Source organism: Zalophus californianus, chromosome 10 (genome assembly GCF_009762305.2).
Source record: "Zalophus californianus isolate mZalCal1 chromosome 10, mZalCal1.pri.v2, whole genome shotgun sequence".
Taxonomy (NCBI): domain Eukaryota; kingdom Metazoa; phylum Chordata; class Mammalia; order Carnivora; family Otariidae; genus Zalophus; species Zalophus californianus.
The window spans coordinates 47,529,832-47,552,420 of record NC_045604.1 but is presented as its reverse complement, the minus strand read 5'-3'; the positions used below and the strand labels follow the sequence as shown (position 1 = coordinate 47,552,420).

General features: G+C 37.7%; 1 protein-coding gene and 1 pseudogene across 4 annotated transcripts in view; both read right to left on the bottom strand.

Moving 5' to 3' along the window:
* PLA2G4A (phospholipase A2 group IVA) overlaps positions 1–22,589 on the bottom strand; it is a 169,771-nt gene that overhangs the window by 24,559 nt on the left and 122,623 nt on the right. For all 4 annotated transcript variants that reach the window (XM_027613899.2, XM_027613902.2, XM_027613901.2 and 1 more), the window contains 3 exons: positions 19,036–19,107; positions 13,209–13,451; positions 3,212–3,396 (listed from right to left, as the gene is read on the bottom strand). In XM_027613899.2, coding sequence (XP_027469700.1) covers positions 3,212–3,396; positions 13,209–13,451; positions 19,036–19,107 — 500 coding nt within the window. The remainder of the gene's footprint in view (positions 1–3,211; positions 3,397–13,208; positions 13,452–19,035; positions 19,108–22,589) is intronic.
* On the bottom strand, positions 9,203–11,066 carry LOC113932004 (annotated as a pseudogene).

Genomic DNA, 22,589 nt, shown 5'->3' with positions numbered 1-22,589 from the left:
CCATTTAAAAACTACAATAAAGTACAATGGTTCTTTTTAGAGGTACAAAGTCATATTCTCAAACCTTCCCAATATTAACTCATGAGGTAGTGGAGCTGTGAATCATATATAGAATGATGGCTTTGACATTTTACACTCCCATGGTGAGATAAATAATACAGTTTCTTCCACCTCCAGAACTAGCTTTGAAGCTATCATCTTAGAGTCATCCACTGGAACTCACCTCTCCACTGCTGCTCATGGTCAATCTAGCTCTTGGCTTTCTCAGTCACCCATCCTGTACAGTACTTCATTATCCTATGCTTTAATTATAGTAAACCCCTCTTTTTAAAAAAAAAAATTAATTTTTTTTAAATGTGGGGCTTGAACTCACAACCCGAGATCAGAACCTGAGCTGAGATCAAGAGTCAGATGCTTAACAGACTGAGCCACCCAGGTGTCCTGTAGTAAATCCCTCTTAATTTTAATCTTTTGCTCTTCATTCTCCAAGTCATCCTACTTTCCACTGTGGGATTAATCATCCTAAAATTCCAATTTCATGAAGTCGTTTGTCAGCTGCAAACTCTTCACTGATTCTCTATTTCCCATCATCCAGCCCTAAAGCCCTCCTAATGGGAGCTTAGTATTTATCACTTCTAGTCAGATCGCTCCATCTCCTCAGATGTGCTCACTGCCATCCCTGTGCCATTTTCATCCTGTTCTATTTATTTCCCTGCTCATCTACTCCAGGACACACCTATCTACTCTTATATGGATCTCCCATAACACACATGCTTATATAAAGTCAAATAATTATTTAACAATACGTTTCTCATTTTCCTCCCAAGTGACTCTTGTGTATAAAAGTCTTTCCCCCAAGAAAGCTAAAATGTTTTGGAGATCAAGAACCATGGTTTATCATTAACTGCTGCACACAGCACACAGCACAGAAAAAAATACATGTAAAACGTGTTCTAAGGAGGCAGCTAGTAAAGGGGAAAAATCATTAGATTGTCATTCTGGAGCCTTGAAACCTGGTCCAGCGTGACCACTTCTTAACCAGCACTTTTCCAGCCAGGTCCTGGGGCTATGTTCTGTTCACCCATTATCTTATTTAATTTGTTGATATGATGAAATTGCTCATCTCACCAACCCTTGTTTTCTTGTCAGAATACCAGAAACTGCCTCAAAAAAAAAAAAATCAAATGTGAAAGCATTTTTTAAAAAAAATGAGACTTTATATATATTAAAGAGCTGTTATGATAGCCACTATTAGTCTTGAGAGCAGTTAAATCATAGTATAATGGGAAGGAAAGCAGATGTCAGAGGACCTGGGTTATCACTGACTTCCTGGTTGACCTGGTTATCACTGACTCTTCCTCACTGACCTGAGTTATCACTGGTCCTTCATGGCTGACCTGGGTTATCACTGACTCTTCCTGGTTGGGAGATTATGGACTGTGTCACTTAACCTCTATGAATTTCCACGTCTTAATTGATGAAATGGGTATAATAACTCCATCACTCTCATAGAATTTCATTCATTCACTCACAAAAAAATGACCTACTCACACTTTGGCCAACACTTATAATACAATTAGAACCAAATGATTAAAACATACATTCAAAATAGTGTTCTAGTTCCCAAGGAGTTCACAGACAGTGGAAGGTATCTATCCTACCTGTCTATCTATCTAACTATCTATCTATCTATCTATCTATCTATATATATATAAAAGAAATTTCTATATATATATATAGAAATACATACAATACACCATGAAAATTGCCATATTTAGAAGAATCTACTAAGTCCTTTGTACTGACACTCGATCTGCGGAGGTCAAGAAAGATAACATTTGAGGTGTGTCTAGAGAAAGTTTGAGGTTTCCAGGTGGAGGGAACAGTAACATTCATGGTCTCACTTGGGTGAGGCCACAGTGCTGCTAAGCAATGTAGGCTCCCTGTTCAGAATTTCTTCTCATTTCTTCAGAGGCAGACTTTTATTTTTGCCAGGATCCTGGCTCCACCACCACTACCCTCTCACTCTCAAAAGATAACACTGAATTATAATTTCTATAAAAGTGAGAAGTCATCAAGTGAATACTTTCTTAACTTCCCTCTCCATGCCTAACAGTGACCTTCCATCACAACCATCATCTTCCCCCTGCCCTCTTGCCCCAATATCAACATTTATATATTACTCTCCACCTGTATTTTTATATTTCCTTTGCACTCCTCACCCCTGTAGCCTTCCGAGGGCTGTGACCCTATCATATACGCCATCTCTCCATTCTCCAATAACATCTTCATTAATGACTCCAGCCATCAGCATTTAAATACATTCAATTCTTTCCTGTTAACAACCCACCTCTCCTATACACAGTTTTCCTATTCCCCACCTCTTGCAGATATAGCACATCTCCTTCTTCCCTGGATAGTCTACAGGATTATCTCCATTTTCTTATCTTCCACCCTTCCTTCAGATCATTGCAGTATGATTTCTGCCCTCATGATGTTATTGAAACTGCCTTTGGGGCGCCTGGGTGGCTCAGTTGGTTAAGCGACTGCCTTCGGCTCAGGTCATGATCCTGGAGTGCCGGGATCGAGTCCCACATCGGGCTCCCTGCTCAGCAGGGAGTCTGCTTCTCCCTCTGACCCTCCCCCCTCTCATGCTCTCTCTCTCTCAAATAAATCAAATCTTTAAAAAAAAAAAAAAGAAAAAAGAAACTGCCTTTGTCCAGTTCACCAAAGATGTCCTTGTTAAGTATCTTCAACTGATTTTTCACAACACTGTATACTTCCTTGATTTTCATTATTTTCCCCTGATAATTGCTGTTGTATCTTCAAAATGTATGTTATGTCCTCTTCTCCTAGTATAACTCCCCATGCATGGTTTTAATTATCTTTTACTTGCTAACATCCAAATCTCAGCATAATTTCCTTGAACTTCAGATAGGTCGCATAATTCTTGTTCTGCTTAAGACTGTAAACTTTAATGTGGGCCATGGGGAATCATTTACAAGTTTCCTCTTTTTCTTTTTTTCTCCTTTTCTAAGTGTCTTTAAGAAGGGGAGTGATTGAATCACATCTATGTTTTTAAAATATGACTCATAGTAATGTAGAAAAATAGGCTCAAGGGATAAGAAATTGGAGGGAAGATGACTAAGATATCTACAAGGCATGCAAAAGAACATGCTAGATCATGGGATGCTATATAAATTCTCCTTACCTTGAATGGAGGACTAGAGTCACTTGGTCTTGCAGAAAAGTCAAAGGAGATAATGAGATCAACTCCCCTTTGAGGTCTCAGGATCAAGGGGTATGGCAGGTTAAACGTGAGGCCACTGTCCACGACATGAATCTTTTTACTTTTGACATCCAGAGGCTCATATATTTGCTCAAATTCATCAGGATCTTTAAAAAGGAAAGAAACAAAAGAATGAATTAAGTGACCACTTAACATTATTTAGAACATAAAAATATTTTTAATATCAATTTGTGAATATAATTTCATGTGGTTAGGCCCTCAGGGGAGTCAAACAGAACTGGGCATGGGTCCTGCTTTAGCAACTGTAAAAATTATTTTCTTTAACTCAGAGTTTCCACTTTCAGGGTTGAAGGTCAAATAAGGGTGCTGTGAGGACTAAGTGGGACAATGCATGGAAAGTACTTAGCTCAGGCCCTGGCATTACCTCTAGGCTGCGATCATTCCTTTAACAGTATTACCTCACTTTACCTAAGTATTTACTGGCTTAAAAACATGTCCTCAGACATTATCTTGTTTTAAGTCATGACAGACATGTGAGGTAGGCGATCTCTGTAAGTGAAGGATGAAATAAATTCATCTCTACGGTGACAGAACTGGGGAGTGGCGGAGTCTGAATGGATCCCACACTCTATCTCCCAAGGTGATTGGAGTCCTGGGAAATCATCCCAGTCAACACATGCGGCAGACATGTATTGTCTGCTACTATTTGGGCTCTATTCTATGTGCTGAACAAGATGCAAACTCTGCTCTGACAGAGCGCATGACTGATAAATCAGTAAACAAATAGATAGTTCAGGCAGTATTAAATGCATTGTAGAAAACGAAAGAGGGTCATATCCCATAATAGGGAGTAACTTCAGTTGGATAATCAGGAGAGACCTCTGAGAAGACGACCTTAAGCTGAGACCAGATTAATAATATAGAACGGGCCAACCAAAGATTTGGGGGGATACTTTTTTCCAGGGAAAGAGCCAGAGCAAAGGCCCTGAGGCAGAATCAGACTTGGTATGTCTGAGGAACAGCAAGAAACCCAGTGTGGCTACAGTGTTGGAGGAGAGTAGAATGAGGTGACAAGGGGATCTGAAAGAAAGCAGGGTCTAGAAGTCGTTTGTTTTAATAGAAAATGGTAACATGCTTCTTTTCACGTTTATGTGTGGTGCTCCTCATTCACTTCCCAGGAAAAAGAGGTGTGATCAAAATTGAACTGATTTGAGCTGAATGAAATGACATGCAATTGTTTTGTCTGTCTCCTTGTCCTCACACGTGTTCTGTTAAGAAGAAGGCTGGAAATGGAAAGTTCAAGAACAGAGTGAAGATGTTCATACTAGACATGCATTATGATCTCTGAGAAAGCTAGTAACTTCCATTTGGTAAGCATTTTCATAGAGGCAGTAATAAAAACTAGAGGGTCAGACTGACCTGTGTTTATAGAACGCCCCCCATACAGGGTGGTTAATATGTATTATCCAGGAAAACGTTCAGCACATGGTGGGAACCCACTGCATGTTCATTTCCTCCATATATTTCTAAATAAGAATGATCCTGACTATAATCCTCTCATAGTGAATTTTATCATTATGTTTTAAGAGCAAGGGATCCCAAAGAAAGGCAAATCTTTTGAATTCTTCGTGTCCCATTAATCCCACAATTCTCATCATTAAAATCTGAAAAGTACCAATGAAACAATTAGGCTTGACGTTTATTCAGTGTGAATCAAAACAGTTCTAAATTAGATGTGGGCCTGATTACTTAAGAAAATGTTATTATCTTTTACATTTCTACAGTTAACAGGGAATCATGTGGTTTTTTTCTCTCCTGTTCATTAAAATTTCCCATCCCTAGAATACTGAACAAGTGAATGCTACAAGCATATACTAGTGTGTTTAGGAATGAAGAGGAAAAGAGTTTACAGTTGAGGTGATTTGTATCACCCAGAACTGGTGAATGAGAAAAGGTGTGAATGAATGGTCTTAAACAAAAAAAACATATAAGCTAAAAAAAAAAAAAAAAAAAAGCTCTGAGGTATGGTTTAGACAAGAATAAGTTCGTATGATTGACTATATGACTGAACGAAAAGGTAGGCCAAGTTAAAAAAAAAAAAATAAGTCTTACTATATCTGAGGTGAATGCCGCAGGCCAAAAGGACATAAAAGAGAAATTATTCGGTAAATAATTATCTCCAGGTTAATTCTCCTTTCTTTTTTTTTATCAAGTATGTGTGGATTGTAGTGACAAAGTACTTTGCTCCCAGCCAAGATTCTAAATTTCTATCACAGAAACTTGAACCTCAGAATTATAACATCGAAAAATATATTCTCAAACACGATTTTAATATTTTCCTCTGAAATGTTTGTTTTTTAAAAACTACATATGTAAAAAAATTAAAAAAATAAAGGACTACATATGTAAATTTTTTAAAGGTGAACAATTGTGGGTCTTTGTCTTCTATTAGTTTTTAAATATTTGACTAAGAAGCTGGACGTTCGTTACTGGGGTACTTTTATTTCTCCTAAAAGTAGCTTCATGTATTTTGAGTGTCTCTCATGTATTAGAAATTTCCTATATGAGATTTATCATTCTTCTAAGACTTACAAAAGAGGTATGATTCGTGTCATATGAAAGATAAGGACGCTAAGACTCAAGAGGTCCAGTTTCACACAGTGACAGTCAGGATTCCAAGCCCGGCCCAGGTCTAAGCCACCTGCATCCTGTGTCCCATGGTTGCTTCACTAAGTGGTGGGGCCATAGAACTGAAAAGGTTTAAAAATGGCTAACTTAAAAAGCAGCGATTACAATAGAGAGAGGCTAACTACGCATGCAGCTGTCAATCGTCAAAACCACATTAATATGTGTCTTTAATCACAAGTCAACACAAACATCTTAAAAAGACATTAGTGGCAGTATTTTTTACAACGCAGTGATTTCTCCTCATATAATAAAGTATAATGACAGTTCACAAATAGTTTTCTTTGGCTTCCTACACTTAGTGCTTTTCTTGAATTTTAGCTAAAAGATTCACCGAAGCAGACCATTTCTCTCACATTGTTTGATATGCTCCTTCTCGTCATGAAACTGGTAGTCTCCTTTTTTTCTCTGTTATATCCAAGATAACAACTGAGAGACAAATCATGACGTGACCAATTCCCAGCTCTGGCACATAGCTAAACACCATGGTTCCACCCTTCCAAATAAACTGACAGGAAGTAGTGTTTCTTAATTGTGTTGCAAACAACATAGTTTTGCAAGATATTAACAGATGTTCTATACACAAAATAAGAGTTTCATGATCAAATAGGTTTGAGAAATAGAAGATCAACAGCTTAAAGTAATGGCCAGTTATATTGTGTGTTTCCCATTCTCCTTACTATGCCTTGGGCTAACTGCCCTTTTCAAAGAGGATGCTACTTAAAAAAAAAATGCTACTTAATCTTCACAGGAAGTCTGTAAGATAGGTACCACTATTATTTCTATTTTGTGAGTAAACTTGGAGTAAATAGTGAGGATTGTTGAATCTTGCTGTCCTACGGTTCCAGGTTCCATCGGGATCGCGGGGTGTTGATTTTTAGTTTGGCTCTATTTTTCTATCATTGTTAACCGACGTTTATGCTAAGTAACTGCTCAAGACTGTCCTGCTAATAAATGGCCCAGCCAGGATTCAAATGTAAACCAGGCAGCTTTTTCAAGTACTATCTTGAGGCACCTTTTTCAAGTACTATCTTGAGGCACCTTGAGTAGGGCTGCTTAAATTCATTAGAGTAACCCAAGTCATTGTGAAGAGGGGGATGGAGTTAGTTTTTCCAAATTTATTTGAACTTGAACCCGATTTATTGTATAACATCTACTAGAATGTCCGAGAGAGTTTGATAAATCCCACTATGGGAGAATATCCTCCCACAGTTTAAAGCATACATGGCTTCTAAACCTGTAAATGAGTTAATCAGGTTCTTTGTCAGGTATGGAAACATGCTGTGTTTTATAATTATGTACCATCTCCTTAAAGCAGTTCAGCTATGAATATTTGCAATGGTCATTTTTTTTTAAAGATTTTATTTATTTATTTGACAGAGAGAGAAAGCGAGAGAGTGAGCAAACGAGCATAAGCAGGGGCAGAGGCAGAGGGAGAACAGGCTCCTGCTGAGCAGGGAGCCCGATGCGGGGCTCGATCCCAGGACCCTGGGATCACAACCTGAGCCAAAGGCAGACACTTAACCGACTGAGCCAGCCAGGCACCCCTGCAATGGTCATTTTATAAATATCTCACACAGATTCAATTTATGATGTACAAAAATATTTGGGTGTTTGTGTATTGAACTCTGGCCTAAATTAACGCATGCCTCGATTTTTTATTCCAGATGGTATGTGTCACAGTAAGTAACATAAACACAAAAGTAAATAGGAAAGAAGTCACATAAATAATGGACAGCTTCTCTGAAATTAGTTTCTACAGGTATACAACTATTTTGAAGTAAGCAAGTGAGAGGAATTCCCTCATCTTATTATTTCTCTTATTTTCAGAAGATTGTCTACAAGGTGAAGTAATAGGTACAAAATATTTTTCTCATCTTAGATTGAGAGATTGTTTTAATTCTAAGATACTCAAATTTTAATCTGTACAAACAAAATCATCATAGGGTAAACTAAAATGTAAGATTTTCCTACACTAAAATGTAAGATTTTCCTAATACAATATTTAGATAGGGTAAAAATCTCTATTTCTTTTTTGTGTGGGGGGAGTAAAAAAATGAGCAAAATAACCTTAAATGTTTTAGTTAAATTATGGTATTTTTGACTGTATAATAAAGAGTTTTTTTTTTTTTAAGATTATTTATTTATTTATTTTCTAGTGAAAGAGCTACACTTTAATTACTGAAGACAGTACAAATTGATGTAACTCTCATACAAAAAAACTTGGAAAATATGTCAGGCCATGAAAATGTATATACCTTTTGACCCAGTAAATCCCACTACTGGGAATTTATACAAAGAAAATCAGAAACAAAAGAAAGAAGGAATAAAGTCTCTGTATATAAATATGTTGCAGGAATAAGCAACAAATTGGAAACAAACTAAATGTCCAATAAGGGGAACAGGGAAGTAAATTATACAACAATACAGAATAAAGGTTTTAAAGTTGACAATTAGACTTCATAGCAGCATTTTTTAAAAAAGGCAAGTTACAATACTGTATTTCTGCAATGATTAAAAATTTAGAGAAATGATGCATTTGGAAAAAGATGAAGTGGACATATAGTTGTTCACAGTAATAACATTAGATGTGAATTCTCTCACACTTTGTCATGTTTTCATATATATCAACAAATATATTCATATTATCAGATGCATAAACCTTAAATTCAAAATAATTTGAGACAGATGTCCAAAAGAAGTGCTTTATGAAAAAGAAGATGTTGGGAAAGTTTCTTATTTTGTGATTCCTTTTGTCCTTTTAAGCACACTACTTAGTTAACAATCCATGAGTGGTTAAGTTTGTCAAGAATTTCTAGTCAAGGGCACCTGGGTGGCTCAGTTGGTTAAGCGACTGCCTTCGGCTCAGGTCATGATCCTGGAGTCCCGGGATCGAGTCCCACATCGGGCTCCCTGCTCAGCAGGGAGTCTGCTTCTCCCTCTGACCCTCTTCCCTCTCGTGCTCTCTATCTCTCATTCTCTCTCTCTCAAATAAATAAATAAAATCTTTAAAAAAAAAAAAAAAGAATTTCTAGTCAACCAAATGCCCCAAGTGCCCAAGTATCTCCATGCCAGACAAAGCCCAGGAAAGAACAATAACGCTTTTGGCCCAGGCTGAGCAGTTACTCTCTCCTATATACTAAGTAGTCATCCACAGAATAGTAAAAAATATATATTTTATATATTAGGTGCTAGAGCCTAATACAAGAATTCAATCTAAAAACTTCTAGAAAGATAATTAAAATATTTCTAGTTTTAATTGTGTTATTCACAAAACTGATGACACTGGAATATTTTCCTCATGTGAAACAACAATCAGTATCAAATGTTATGCCTAATACAAAGAACTAATGCTTAATCATTTTTATGTCATTATTTGTAAGTGCTCCTATGTTTCAAAACTGATTAAGTTTGCCTTCAGCATTTTGTTGCAGAGTTTTGGAACCAGCTCCTTTAGAATGCTCTAACAGCTTGACGGCCCTGTCAGAGTTTTCAGTATTTCTAAGCAGAGTCTCTAATCTTAATTTTCTTCTGATCTTCAAGAGCACAGCCAATTACTATGGACTGAAACTTCTGGTCAACAGGCCCAGGTGGCACCTCGGATAAACATGCACCGTACAGTGACATCAAGTGACTCTCGGCATTTCCCAAATCATCCAGAAACTTACTGACGACCTTATCAATAATCCTGGTGGCATGCTTCAGGGATTCTTGCTGCTGGGGTTTTCTAATTGTTTCTACTGAAACTTCAACGGTGAGGGTTCGTCCCATCAAACGGTTTGCCGTCAGATTTAATTCTTCTCTTTCTCCGTCGCTGATCTGCCTCATGTCCTGCCTATTTTGAATGCTGTGGATCATTTCCAGGAGGATTTCTTTCTTTTGCTCAACGGCAGTTGCTGCTTCTCTCAAAGCTTCCACCCTGAGCTCCAGCTGGTCCAGGCTCTCCAGCAGGTGGCGGAACGGTTGGCCATGGAGGAGGAGGAGCAGAAGCGCCCCTCCTTGGCTTTCGCGTTGATCTTTGCCTTGAGCCGTCTGCGCCTCTGAGGCGGGGCGGCCAAAAGGTCACCCGCCTCTCCGGCGGCAGCGAGGGGAGAGTCCGGTGGTTGACGTCACCGCGCAGGGCGCCCGCCTCCCTCTGACGCCCGTAGGGGGGCGGCCTATTTATTTATTTGAGAGAGAGAGAGAGAGAGAACGAGCAGGGGGATGGGGCAGAAGGAGAGGGAGAGAAGCAGATTTCCCACTGATCACGCAACGTGATGCGGGGCTCAACCCCACGACCCTTAGATTATGACCTGGCCCAAGCGACTGAACCACCCGGGTGCCCCTGTATAATAAATAGAAGTTTTAGGAAGACTTTATGAACCAAGATGATTACATTTTATGATAAATCTTTTAACTTTTAGCTCCACACACGTGGTTAGTCTAAAACTTGGAAATAATCAGGAGATAGACAGGGTCTACCTTAGTAAGGACCTGTCTGAGAGAGCACTCATCGATTTAGTAAATCCAGTCTAAGATGCAGTCATTTTTAAAAATGTTAGCCTGTAAATTATAAATTTGAATGAACTCATCACTGACCTGACTAGATTCTTGACTAAAATCTATATGCCATACACATTTTTTTTCAACTGGATAAATACAGAGCAAGTGAAACAATTTTTAGGAGATACAACGTTAAGAAATAAAATTTAAGATTCTTCGCAAAGAGCATTAATTGAAAACAATTTTAGATTAACACATTCCAAAATAGGTCAACAAAAGAATGTTTAGTCGCGGTAATCCCATATTTTGAGACGATTAAATTTTCTACTTCCTCCTTTGGCTTTATGAGAACTGTCCATGAGTCTTCTTTCAAAGGGCACCCAATAAAGAAAGGAATCAGAACAGGTGACATACAACTATATTCTCCAAGCATCACAAGTGAGGACTGTCCTAACGGATCCACAGTTCTATCAGAATCGGGGTTGCTGGATGTCAGTTTTACTCTACTTTTCTATTGTTCTTAACTAAACTATATAAATCTTTCCATGAATCAAAACTTCAAGGAAAAGTCAAAAACTGATTTCAATTTTTATGAGGGCAAGGATCACATGTGTCTTGTGGACGACTGGAACCCTTGTACCAAACGCATTGCGAGTGCTCCGTAAATACCGTGTGAATGCACGAGTAAACAAAAGAAAGAAGGAAGATGAAAATGGAGAACAATTTGAAAACAGGTGAAAATAATGAAAGACACATTTCTTAAGGTTGCCAGATTTATCTACTAAAAACACAAGATGCTGTAAATTTGAATTTCAGACACACAACAAATAATGTTTTAGTACAAGTAGGTCCCAAATGTTGCAAGGGCCACACTTACACTACATATATACACACATATATATGGTTTGGAATTCAAATTTAAGTAGGCCTGCTGTATTTGATCTAGCAATCGGAACACCTCTGAATCTACATAAAATATTGCAAAACCACCTGGGAGTTGTTAAAATGCGGAGTGCAGGATGCATGCTGTGCAAACCACAGGAGCTGTTCTGGGTAATTCTATCAAAATCCTAACTACTAATATAGTACACAGAAAGGAAACTTCCATTTGACATCAGCAAAATAATGACTAACAAAAACAAGGGCTGTGGGAAGGGAGTCTTGCAGAAAAGAAAAGCTTCTGAGCAACATTGAGGTCTGTGACCCCATTCTAGCTGAGAAACTGTAGGCAATGAGAATGACTTTCTTTGATCTCTCTTTTCTTTAAAGTAAAATAACTATAAAGATTCTTTCTAGTTCTAAATGACCTTTGAGACTAAGTTTTTTTTAGCAGCCGTCATCATTCATCCATAAAATCTAAGTTTCTAAGGATGACACATTTAATGGGTATTATAATGGCAATCAGTATAATCAAGTGCCACAAGACAAATGAGGTCACTGATTAATGGCCAAGGGTTTTTTTTTTTTTTAATTTTGGATGAATTTTAAAATAGATACTGACTCTATCACAAACAGACTTTTATCATTGTTAATATGAAAGGGTGTAGATTGCAGGTATATAATCATACCCTACCTTACATCCTAGACTTTGATGCCATAAACATAATGCAAAGTATAGTGAGTTTCTACACCTCTTGTTTAAACAACAGGGGAAACCTTTGCTTTTGCAATTTCCTTTCAGCTCAAGCAACGAATGGAAATAGCACTAGCAGAAACACCACCAAACCTAAAGGTATGTCCTAATTTTCACAAATATTTTATAGGCATGATGCTTAACCAAAGAGCAGAAGAAAGGGTTTTGGAAAAATCCCACTTACGTTTCTAAAGCATCCTGTTGATGCCCTTCAGCAGAAATAACTGAGAAATGACATCTGGGCAGTTAACAGAAAAATGATGGTATGATGAAGTAGAAAGATTTTAGATGACAGGATCATTATAAGAAAGATTATTATGTATTGATTAGTCACGAAGGCAAATTTAACTTTTAATTTAAAACATGCATGGAACTGAAAAATAGAGGGAATTATTCCTCGGAATTTGACAATGTAACAAAAACCACAGTGAGTGGGTTCTTACCAGCTGGTCTTAAGAAAGTTACCTAACTTTTCTGAGAACCGGAGGGACAGGCCCAGGAACCTCATGGACACTGAGCCCAGTGAAGTCAACTCCCCTTAGAACCTTAGGTTGCAGGGACTCCCATGCTGCGGCACACAGTTGGGCTAAAGACCACATTAACCAGAATCCCATATGTGCCGGTTCTGCTGAGACCTGCCCTTTGCCAAGGAAAAACACCCACACGAGATTCAAAGGAGGAAATGAGACACAGGCTACATTTCTGCCATTTCCACTGCCAAGCACAGTTGTGTGGGCGTTTGTGGGGGTGATTCTGAAGTGTTTTTGGAATCATTCCTGGGAGCTCAGCCTGGAGCTTGTCTTCCAAGCCTTGGAACAACTTTGTAAACACCTAATTCTCTACCTTAAACCCCTCTCAGTTAAACAAGGGAGACGGTTTCTTGTTTTCTGAGTGAACCTTGTCCAATACAGAGAGGATCTAAGGTTCCTCCTCAGTGTTTCAGTGAAAATTTGCTATGCTGACATAACTATGCCATTTCCTGTCCAACGAATGTTTTTCTTCCAAAAAACCAGTAATTTGAAGTAATTTTGAATTAAATGGATGTTGCTGTAATTGAATAAAAAGGGATAGGTACTGACAATGATCAAAAGGCTTCTCCCTAGAAAGGGATAAAGATCTCCTGAATTAGCGTCCATGGATTATGTTTTGTGTGCATACCTGCTACAGCTGTATCCAGTTCATCTTCATCCAACGATTCCTGTGTCATAAAGTCTTTCAGAGGAGACATTGGATAGGATGTATTGAGATTCAAGCCCAACATGAAGTTGTGCACCTTCCCAGCACGTCCTTCTCTGGTATTGAATAAGGTTGAATCACTCACCAAAGCCATTATCATACGATGGACCCAACTTGCTTGATTATCATTGTGATATTCCCTTTTAGCATCTTCATTTTCAGTGCCTAAGGAAAAAGAACTAGAACATTATATAGATTCCCAAGTCCATTAAAAAAAAACAAAAACAACAACAACAACAACAAAAACTTTGGATAAATACCTAGTAGTGCAATTGCTGGATTGTAGGGTAATTCTATTTTTAACTTTTTGAGGAACCTCCGTACTGTTTTCCAGAGTGGCTACACCAGTTTGCATTCCCATCAACAGTGTAGGAGGGTCCCCTTTCTCTGCATTCTCGCCCAACACCTGTTGTTTCTGGAGTTGTTAATTTTAGCCATTCTGACTGGTGTGACGTGGTATCTCATTGTGGCCATTCGAAGGGGCACAGGCACCCCAATGTTTATAGCAGCAATGTCCACAATAGCCAAACTATGGAAAAAGCCATCTGTCCACTGACAGATGAATGGATTAAGAAGAGGTGGTATACATATGGAATGGAATATTACTCAGCCATCAAAAAGAAAGAAATCTTGCCATTTGCAACCGTATGGATGGAACTAGAGGGTATTATGCTAAGTGAAATAAGTCAGTCAGAGAAAGACAGATACCATATGATTTCACTCATATGTGGAATTTTAGAAACAAAAAGATGAACATAGGGGAAGGGAAGGGAAAATAAGATAAGAACAGAGAGGGAGACAAACCATAAGAGACTCTTAAGCATAGGAAACAAACTGAGGGTTGCTGGAGGGGAGGTGGGGAGCGGCTGGGGTAACTGGGTGATGGGCATTAAGAAGGGCACGTGATGTAATGAGCACTGGGTGTTATATGCAACTGATGAATCACTAAATTCTACCCCTGAAACTAATAATAGACTATATGTTAACTAAATTGAATTCAAATAAACATTTAAAAAAAATCTTTGGCAACTGAATGTTAAGATTAATAGTGAAGCTCTATGGTTTTGGTTCAATAAACATTTATTTGTCTAAATTAATATAGTGAATATTTCAATCATTTTTGTTCTTAAGTTGTTCTTACTTTAAACCTATAGTCAGTCTACAGGTTGTGTTCTTGATGTGTTACTTGGTCTATTCTTACATTTCCAGGCAAACTTCTACTTTCCCCTGTCTGTCCTTCTCTAGTCCTCTTCTTCCTTTCCTCTGACTACACACACACACACACACACACACACACACACACACACACACACACACACACACGGAAATTCCACAGTAGCTAATCCTCTCCTCTCCATTACTAAGTTTCCTTCCCTATCCTGTTTAGTAAACATCCAGAAATCATGCAAACTGAGAGAGACAACTGAAGGATTCAACACACATATTTGCTGCTCAGTAAACACTACGAACACTCATCTCATCCTTGCTTATAAAGTTGGGAATTTAATACCATGTGATTTAAACACATGCTTTAACATGTCTTAAAATTCAGCAATCTTCCAAAAGAAGCAGTTTTAAATGACTTTTTCCTTAAAACCCGTGCACACATCACCACTGTTGGGAAGCCACATCTTGTAGCTGTTTAAAACGTTGGCTTCAGAATCAGACTGTCTGGATTTCAATCCTCTCTCTTCTGCTTACTAGTTAGTTAACTCTTCCCAGTCCTCATCTCCTCATCAGGACACCTCATCTCCTCATCGGGACACCTCATCTCCTCATCAGGACCAGTGTGAAGATGAACTGAGAGTCCATTCACGTACATCTCTTAGAAAAATGCCTGGCCTTTCATAAATTCATTACAAACACTAGTTCGTAGTAGAGACAGGGGTGGTAGTGACAGCTGCATCATCATCATCATCAATATTACTCATTCATAATCCAAGTCGAGGAACGCTGTGTGGTAGAGTATAATTCCACCTGCCCACATCCCTCTGTTCAGATTTCTGGGAACTCTATATAAATAGACATGCATCTACAAAACTGTATGTGTGTGTATTTGAGAAAAAAGAAAGTCTACGTTCAAACTTCATAACTTCTCACAAATGCTAACGAGACATACATAAAATCATAAAATCATAAGAAATACCAATGTTTTTAATCTACATAAAGATTGGCTTAACTGAGCTGAGTAAAGGAACGGATCTTTCACGAGCCAATTCAGATGAATACATACTCACAAAAAAATAGGTACATTTTTGACTCCCACACTTGCCAAATATGACAAAGAAAATCTTTCACGAGAACAAATTGGGCTTTAAAGTGAATGATTTAGGGGTGGCTGGGTGGCTCAGTCGGTTAAGTGACTGACTCTTGGTTTCAGCTCAGGCTGTGATCTCAGGGTCGTGAGATTGAGCCCCGCGGCAGGTTCCATGCTTAACTCAGAGTCTGCTTGGGACTCTTTCTCCCGCTCCCTCTGAGCACACACATGAGTGCACCCTCTCTCTCAAATAAATAAATCTTTTTTAAAATAAAATGAATGATTTATAGTTTCCAGTTACACAGGATACAAAGAAGATACCCATTATTTTCCAAATATTTGGAGCTTCCTCCCTACTCCTCCACCTCCCTCTCCTCTTTTCCCTTTCTCCTTCTTGTTCCTCCGCCTTCTCCTTCTTCTTCACCATCATAATTATCATCATCATTATTGTTATTATTATTAAATAAACCCCACTTCTGTACCAGAAGAAGATCTACTTCCCTTATGAGATATTCGGAAATGGCATCATTTGTGGGACAAACCCAGCACTCAACAGATAAATAACTGGCTGCTTTTTAGTTATAACACTAAGTAAATTTTTATTTGCATAGGCTTTTACTTAAAGCCCTCTGTATGCATTTGCAATATGATAATTATAACAATTCTGTGAGAGCAGGTAAAATGATGCCAGGATAGATCTGAAGAAACTAAAGTTGAAAATTCCTAAAGACCTCACTCAAAATCCTATGATGAAAAATGAAGAAGCCTCAAGAGAATGAGAAAACGAGCCACAGACTGGGAGAAAATATTTGCAAAAGACACATCTGATAAAGGACTGTTACCCAAAATATACAAAGAACCCTTAGAATTCAACAATAAGAAAACAAACATCCCAGTTAAAAAATGGGTAACAGACACCCCACCAAAGAGGACAGAGAAATGGCAAGTAAGCATATGAAAAGATGCTCCACATCATATGTCACCAGGGAAATACAAATTAGAACATCAACGAGATAACACTACACACCTATTAGAAATGCCAAAATCCTAAACATTGACATCACTGAATGCTGGTGAGGACGTGAAGCAACAGGAACACTCACACATGCTCGTGGGAATGCAAAACAGTACAGCCACTTTATCCAGCAATCATGTTTCCTGGTTTTTACCCAAAGGACATGAAAACACATCCACACAAAAATCTGAACATGGATGTTTATAGCAGCTTTATAACGGCCAAGACTTGGAAGCAAATAAGATGTTATTCAATAGGTGAATGGATAAATAAACTGGTACATTCAGATCATGGAATGTTATTTGGTGCTTAAAAAAAAAAAGGGAGCTATCAAGCCATGAAAAAACAGGGAGGAAACTCAAATACATATTACTAAGTGAAAGAAGCCGATGTGCAAAGGCTATGTATTGTGTGATTCCAAAATCTGAGTTCTGGAAAAGGCAAAACTGTGGAGACAGTAAAAAGATCAGTGGTTGCCTGACATTGGGGTGGGGGGGGGGATAGAGGAATAAATAAATAACACAGAGGGATGCTTCGGGCAGTGAAACTACTCCATATGAAGCTATGATGGTAGATACATGTCATCCTACTTTTGTGAAAACCTATAGGATATATGATACCAAGAGTAAACCCTAAAGTTTGGACTTTGGGTGATAAGGATGTGTCAGTGCAGTTTCATGGATTATAACAAATGTACCACTTTGATATACGATGTTGATAGTGGGGGAGGTTCTGTGGGGGGGGGTGCAGGAAATATATGGGAACTCTCTGTTCTTTTTGCTCAATTTTGTTGTGAATCTAAAGCTACTCTAAAAAAAGTTTTATTTAAAAGGGAAAAAAATGAATATTAAGAACTAATAAGAAATCCCTAAGAACATCCTGAAACTCATTCTCCAATCTAGGTTGGTACTAAAACCAAAGTAGGCATGTTCAAAGGGTCTTTGAATTTCTCAACCTTAAGATAACCGGAGGTGATCAAATGTACCTACCATCTACAGCAATTTCCTTGATAATTAACAAGCCATTATTACACCTACCTAACAGTCCCTTTATCAATACACATTAATTCTAGAAATGTTAGGCATATACTGTCTATCCCCTTTGTACTGGCTAGCACCCTTCATTAAAAGGAAATTCAAAATTAAAAAAAAAAGACATGGGGCACCTGGGTGGCTCAATCGTTAAGTGTCTGCCTTTGGCTCAGGTCATGATCCCGGGGTCCTGGGATCAAGCCCCACATCGGGCTCCCTGCTCAGCGGGAAGCCTTCTTCTCCCTCTCCCACTCCCCCTGCTTGTGTTCCCTCGCTCGCTGTCTCTCTCTCTGTCAAATAAGTAAGTAAGTAAATAAATAAATAAGACCTAAACAACTAAAAAAATTAAAGTTAAAATTATGAAGGAGCCAGAACGAGGACTGAGTTCTTTCCAGGGCAGGGTTCCAGCAGGGTTCCTGCCTAAATATGGAATTAGGCCAATCACTGGCTGCATGAAGCAGCAGGAGAGTGGGCAAATAGGACTGAACAGGAGACTGGGAGCAGGGGCCAAACCTTGTGCCTGGTCGACAGTTCTGTCTGCCCAGGGAAGGGTTAATTTTTTAAATTTTGTAAGAAACTATAGGCTAGCTGAGTTGTGGGCTTGTGGACCTGCATTTCCCAGAGAAGGTACCTTTCCTCTAGTTTATACAAACTCATTTTAATTTTAATGTTGATTCAGCAAGGATAAAACAGGCTCCTCCAATATCTATACTGTGGCAGGAGGAATTCATGAATTTAGAGCAGGAAAGCATTTAACATCTTCTAAAATCTAGATGCGCACATTCACAGGGTCATAGGATGTTTACCCAGTTGTTGTAAAATCACTCCATTTTACCATGTACCATTTGCAACAAATATCCCTGATCCCTGCTCTTATCCCTGCCCTGACTTCCTCCCTGATCCTGTGACCCACACCAAGCTAAAAACTAACTTGTCAACATGTGAAAGAACTCATTTACACTTAAAAATAACATCTACGAAAAAGATTTCTTGATAATTCTTCCCCAAGAGATGGATTGTTGACAATGGGATAAGGCTCAGGAATGGACTGAGAATAATTGTTCACATGATACTTTATTAATAATAAAATTTTTACAAATGAAATTTTAATTTTTAAAGCCATGGGAAAACGTTCTCACATCACAATTTTCATGCCAAGAAGCCTGGTGCTCTAATTGGACTTAGAACTCGGTATTTCTACCATCCCAGTTTATTTTCCACTTGTTCAATGGATAATATTTTGAGGTATTAAAAAGAAAAGCATAAGGGATATTTATGTTGGCATATTTTATTATACACACAGCATCCACTCTCTCTGTGAACCAAAAGCGACAATTCTCTATCACTCAGTGACTTAAGCAGAAACTACCATTAGCATCTTGAGAGAATCAGACACATCATGTAGTTCCTTTCCTAATGGACTTCTGCCAGAGAAGATTCTCTTACCTTTGGGTTCTTGTGATTCATCATCACTATCCGAACTGTCATTACTCACAATATGCTCTGCTGTAATATTCTCTGCAGGGGAAAAAACCAACAGCTGAAGGATCTCAGGTGTCAAGACTCACAATTAAATTTACTGTAAGGAAGTAATCTCAGGAAAACCACCAAGTGAGATCTACCAAGTTTACTAGTGTAAATTTAGATCAATTTAGTACTTAAATTTATTATTTTTACTAGTATTTTCAAATTTCTCATTGGACAACAAAATTTCCTAGAACAGGAAAAATTAGTTTAAAGCTACTCATTCATGATTTAAAAAAGGAAAGAATGTTTGTTTGTCTTAATCCTGACAGAAAGAAGAACGTGGTTATAGGAAGCTCCTTGTTATACTAAAAAGGTATATTTTTCTTCAATTAAGTATGTTAAGTGGTGTTTATGAGGGTAAATGCAGGGTAAAACCAAAATCCTCAGGGGGACCACAGAACAATTCCTTCAAAATGAATAAAAGCTACTAATATAAGGTATCTTTTGATTTTCAATAATACTGAAAATTGTTTGTTGAAATGTGCCTTTTGGTGTGAAGAATTTGTGCTTCCTCAGAACATTAAGAGGGCAGTTATAAAAACTAAAACAGAAACCATAAATCCTTAACACTTAAAACAAAGACAGGAGTAAAATCCACATAATAACTAGCTTTTTTTTTTCCAACTAAAAATTAACTAAACTATGGAGTACACAGACCATTCTTATAGTCAGCATTTGTAGAAAAATCAAACTTTCTTTGGACACTTACATGAAACCACTGTCTGTATAGTGACTTTTTTCTTCTCTCAGTCAGTAGAATTATTTTATTTTAAAAAATATGAATCTAAATTTATAATTTTCAGTGATAGAATCATTTGGGGGCTTTAAACTTGGAGAAATCTATGTATAACATTTAGTTTCCCCATGTTACTCTGCCTACGTTTACTATACCTACATAAATGTCATATACATGAATGATTGAGGGTATATAATGGAAGGGTTTTAAATGCTTGAGATAGTAAGCTGACTTTAATTTTTAGATTTTATTTAATTTTACTGGCATGATTACGCATATGAAATTCAATAGAAGATAATGTTCATGGGCTAATATTATTTATTTCATTTCATGACTATTACAGAAAGTAGTTTTGTTGTATAGTAGAGGGGTGGTATTAAGAAATGATCCGCTCTAGGTGTCCTATACATTAGGTGTGTCTCTAGTCATATATGTATTTTAGCAGAACTAAATTTTCTTCCTGTAAGCATTTTTTTTCTTTTTTTTTGTCTTATTTGATACTCTCATTTAAGAAAATGGTTCACACACAAAAAAAGATTCACTAAAATATCATCTTTTTTGTAAAGGTATTTTCAAGAGATGAAAAGCTAAATATTTGAATGTATCTATTTTCCATCACTATAGTAGAACATATAGCTCCAACTGTCCAAAAGCACAGATTGCTCACATTCAAAATTCCTTGAGACTGTAAAGAGTTTCATTTAGAGTTATCAGGTTATGGTCCAATTTACCACAATGTCTTTCTTTAGAGGGGAGGAAGCAAACACAGAAACCACCTCTGAGCACCCCTTTAAGAGGTAGACTTCAGTCAACTCGTGGATGAAAGAGTTACAAGGTGTCTTCGGATTCCCCTCAGTCACCTCTCTGGTCTCATTTCTGGAAACCCTTACCTAATCTGAGGTAACACGCATCCTGCTGGCAAGTGGATCTCGAGTACACAATATTCCCCCTCAGTCTGACACACAGGACAAGTAAATAGGCTGCCAAACCACTGGCTCCAAAGGAAACATCTTACAACAAAGAATATTCTGAAGACCATTTAATATAAACACTCTCCTTTTCCTTGGCCTTCAGCCATTGTCTCACCCAGATCTGTTATTTCAGTCCCATTCTCTTCCTGCCATAGGAGGAAAAAATAACAAGCCCTAGGTTTATCTAGGTTATTCAACAGAGAAGGAGCACAGAGAAGCAAGCCTCATAACATGTGCTCCATCTGTTCTTTTTCTCTTTTCTTCTGAAATCTTCACAAAATTTTGAGAAGAGTTATTTCCATAAAATTAGAGATACGAACAGGCTATTTATCCATGTGGGGTATAATGTTCATTAAAAAAAGTCAAGTCAGAGCATTTCAGCAATAGACACCTGGCCTCCCAGTTACTCTTGAGAGAATGGGGCTCTGTAGTTAAGGCTGGAGCAGGCTCAGAAGTTCCACCTACCTTGGCCTCTTGTTAACTGAGTGCTGCTCAGAGGACAGGAGCAAGTTCAAGCACAAAGCACTTTCTTTACTGTTTTCATTTTAAAATTGTTGGTGCCAGTGCGATCATAAAATCACTTCTCCATTACGTATGAAGAACTACCCCAAAATACAAATGATACTACTAAAGAAAATATTAAGGACTGTGGAAAATTGCTGTGCACTTAATATCAATATCAAACAGCTAAAATCAATTTTGCAGGAGGGATGATAACACTACTTAGAAGCCAATTTGTAGTGCATTAATTAATGTTCCAATTGTGTTCTTTTTTTTGCATATAAAGCTTAATTAAATCAACTGTCACTGCCTGGAAAAACTAAGGGCAGCTTGTCAAAAAAAAAAAAAAAATCCTACATTAAGTTTTTTACACGCAAGTATTCTTGAAATGAATTGACTGTTGAAAAAGTCAGACAGAGAAGAGGTAGTAGGTAGTTAGTGTGCTGGTAATCTACAGGACCCTCCTCCCAGCTCCTGCTGGGCTGGCCCCATAATTCAGATTTAGCATTCACGGCTCCTTCCCCACAGCCAGTCAAAATAGGCATAAGGAAACAGCTGGAAAGGCATCTGGGAGACACTGAATGGATGTTTCATTTTGTTTGCTTTGAGTCAAATTTCCTCGTCAATGAAAACCGATGTTCCTGTCATTAATTTTATAACGAATGAAAATCACTGGTCCTCAGTTGAGTCTGTCTACTTTTTCAAGTTTCGTAAATATTATTTTGTAATTTATTATGGGCCAATGAGTTAGATTTAAAGAAAATCATTAGTGTTAACTTACTAGATGCAATTTGAAATATTTTTTCCTCCTTTTTGGTATGACTCAGCTATATGAAACTAACAGAATTCTAGTGAGTTAGTATTTAAGAGGTAAGTGAGCTGGCAAGCATGAATTTAGGTATCATACTGTGTTCAACTGCTGATGAATCTAATCTTTTAAAAGCGATTTGATAAAAGGAATATTTGATATTTGATAAAAGAAAGATTCTCTAAGACAAGTAGTATGTTTAGATATATGATGACAAAGAGGAATGATGATGCTCCAGTTAAAAATTATTCTTAGGAATCAATAGTTCTTACGAATTTCAAAACCTCAGTGTCAGACTAATACTTAAGTAATATACAGATGATTCTTAGGAAATACTTAAGTTGGTTTAATCAAGTTATTGGTAACTTTAGAACAATTACAGTCTTAATGGTGATTTAATTTTCTATATATGCATGTTAAAATTTATCAATTTAGCACAATATGATCAACAGAAACA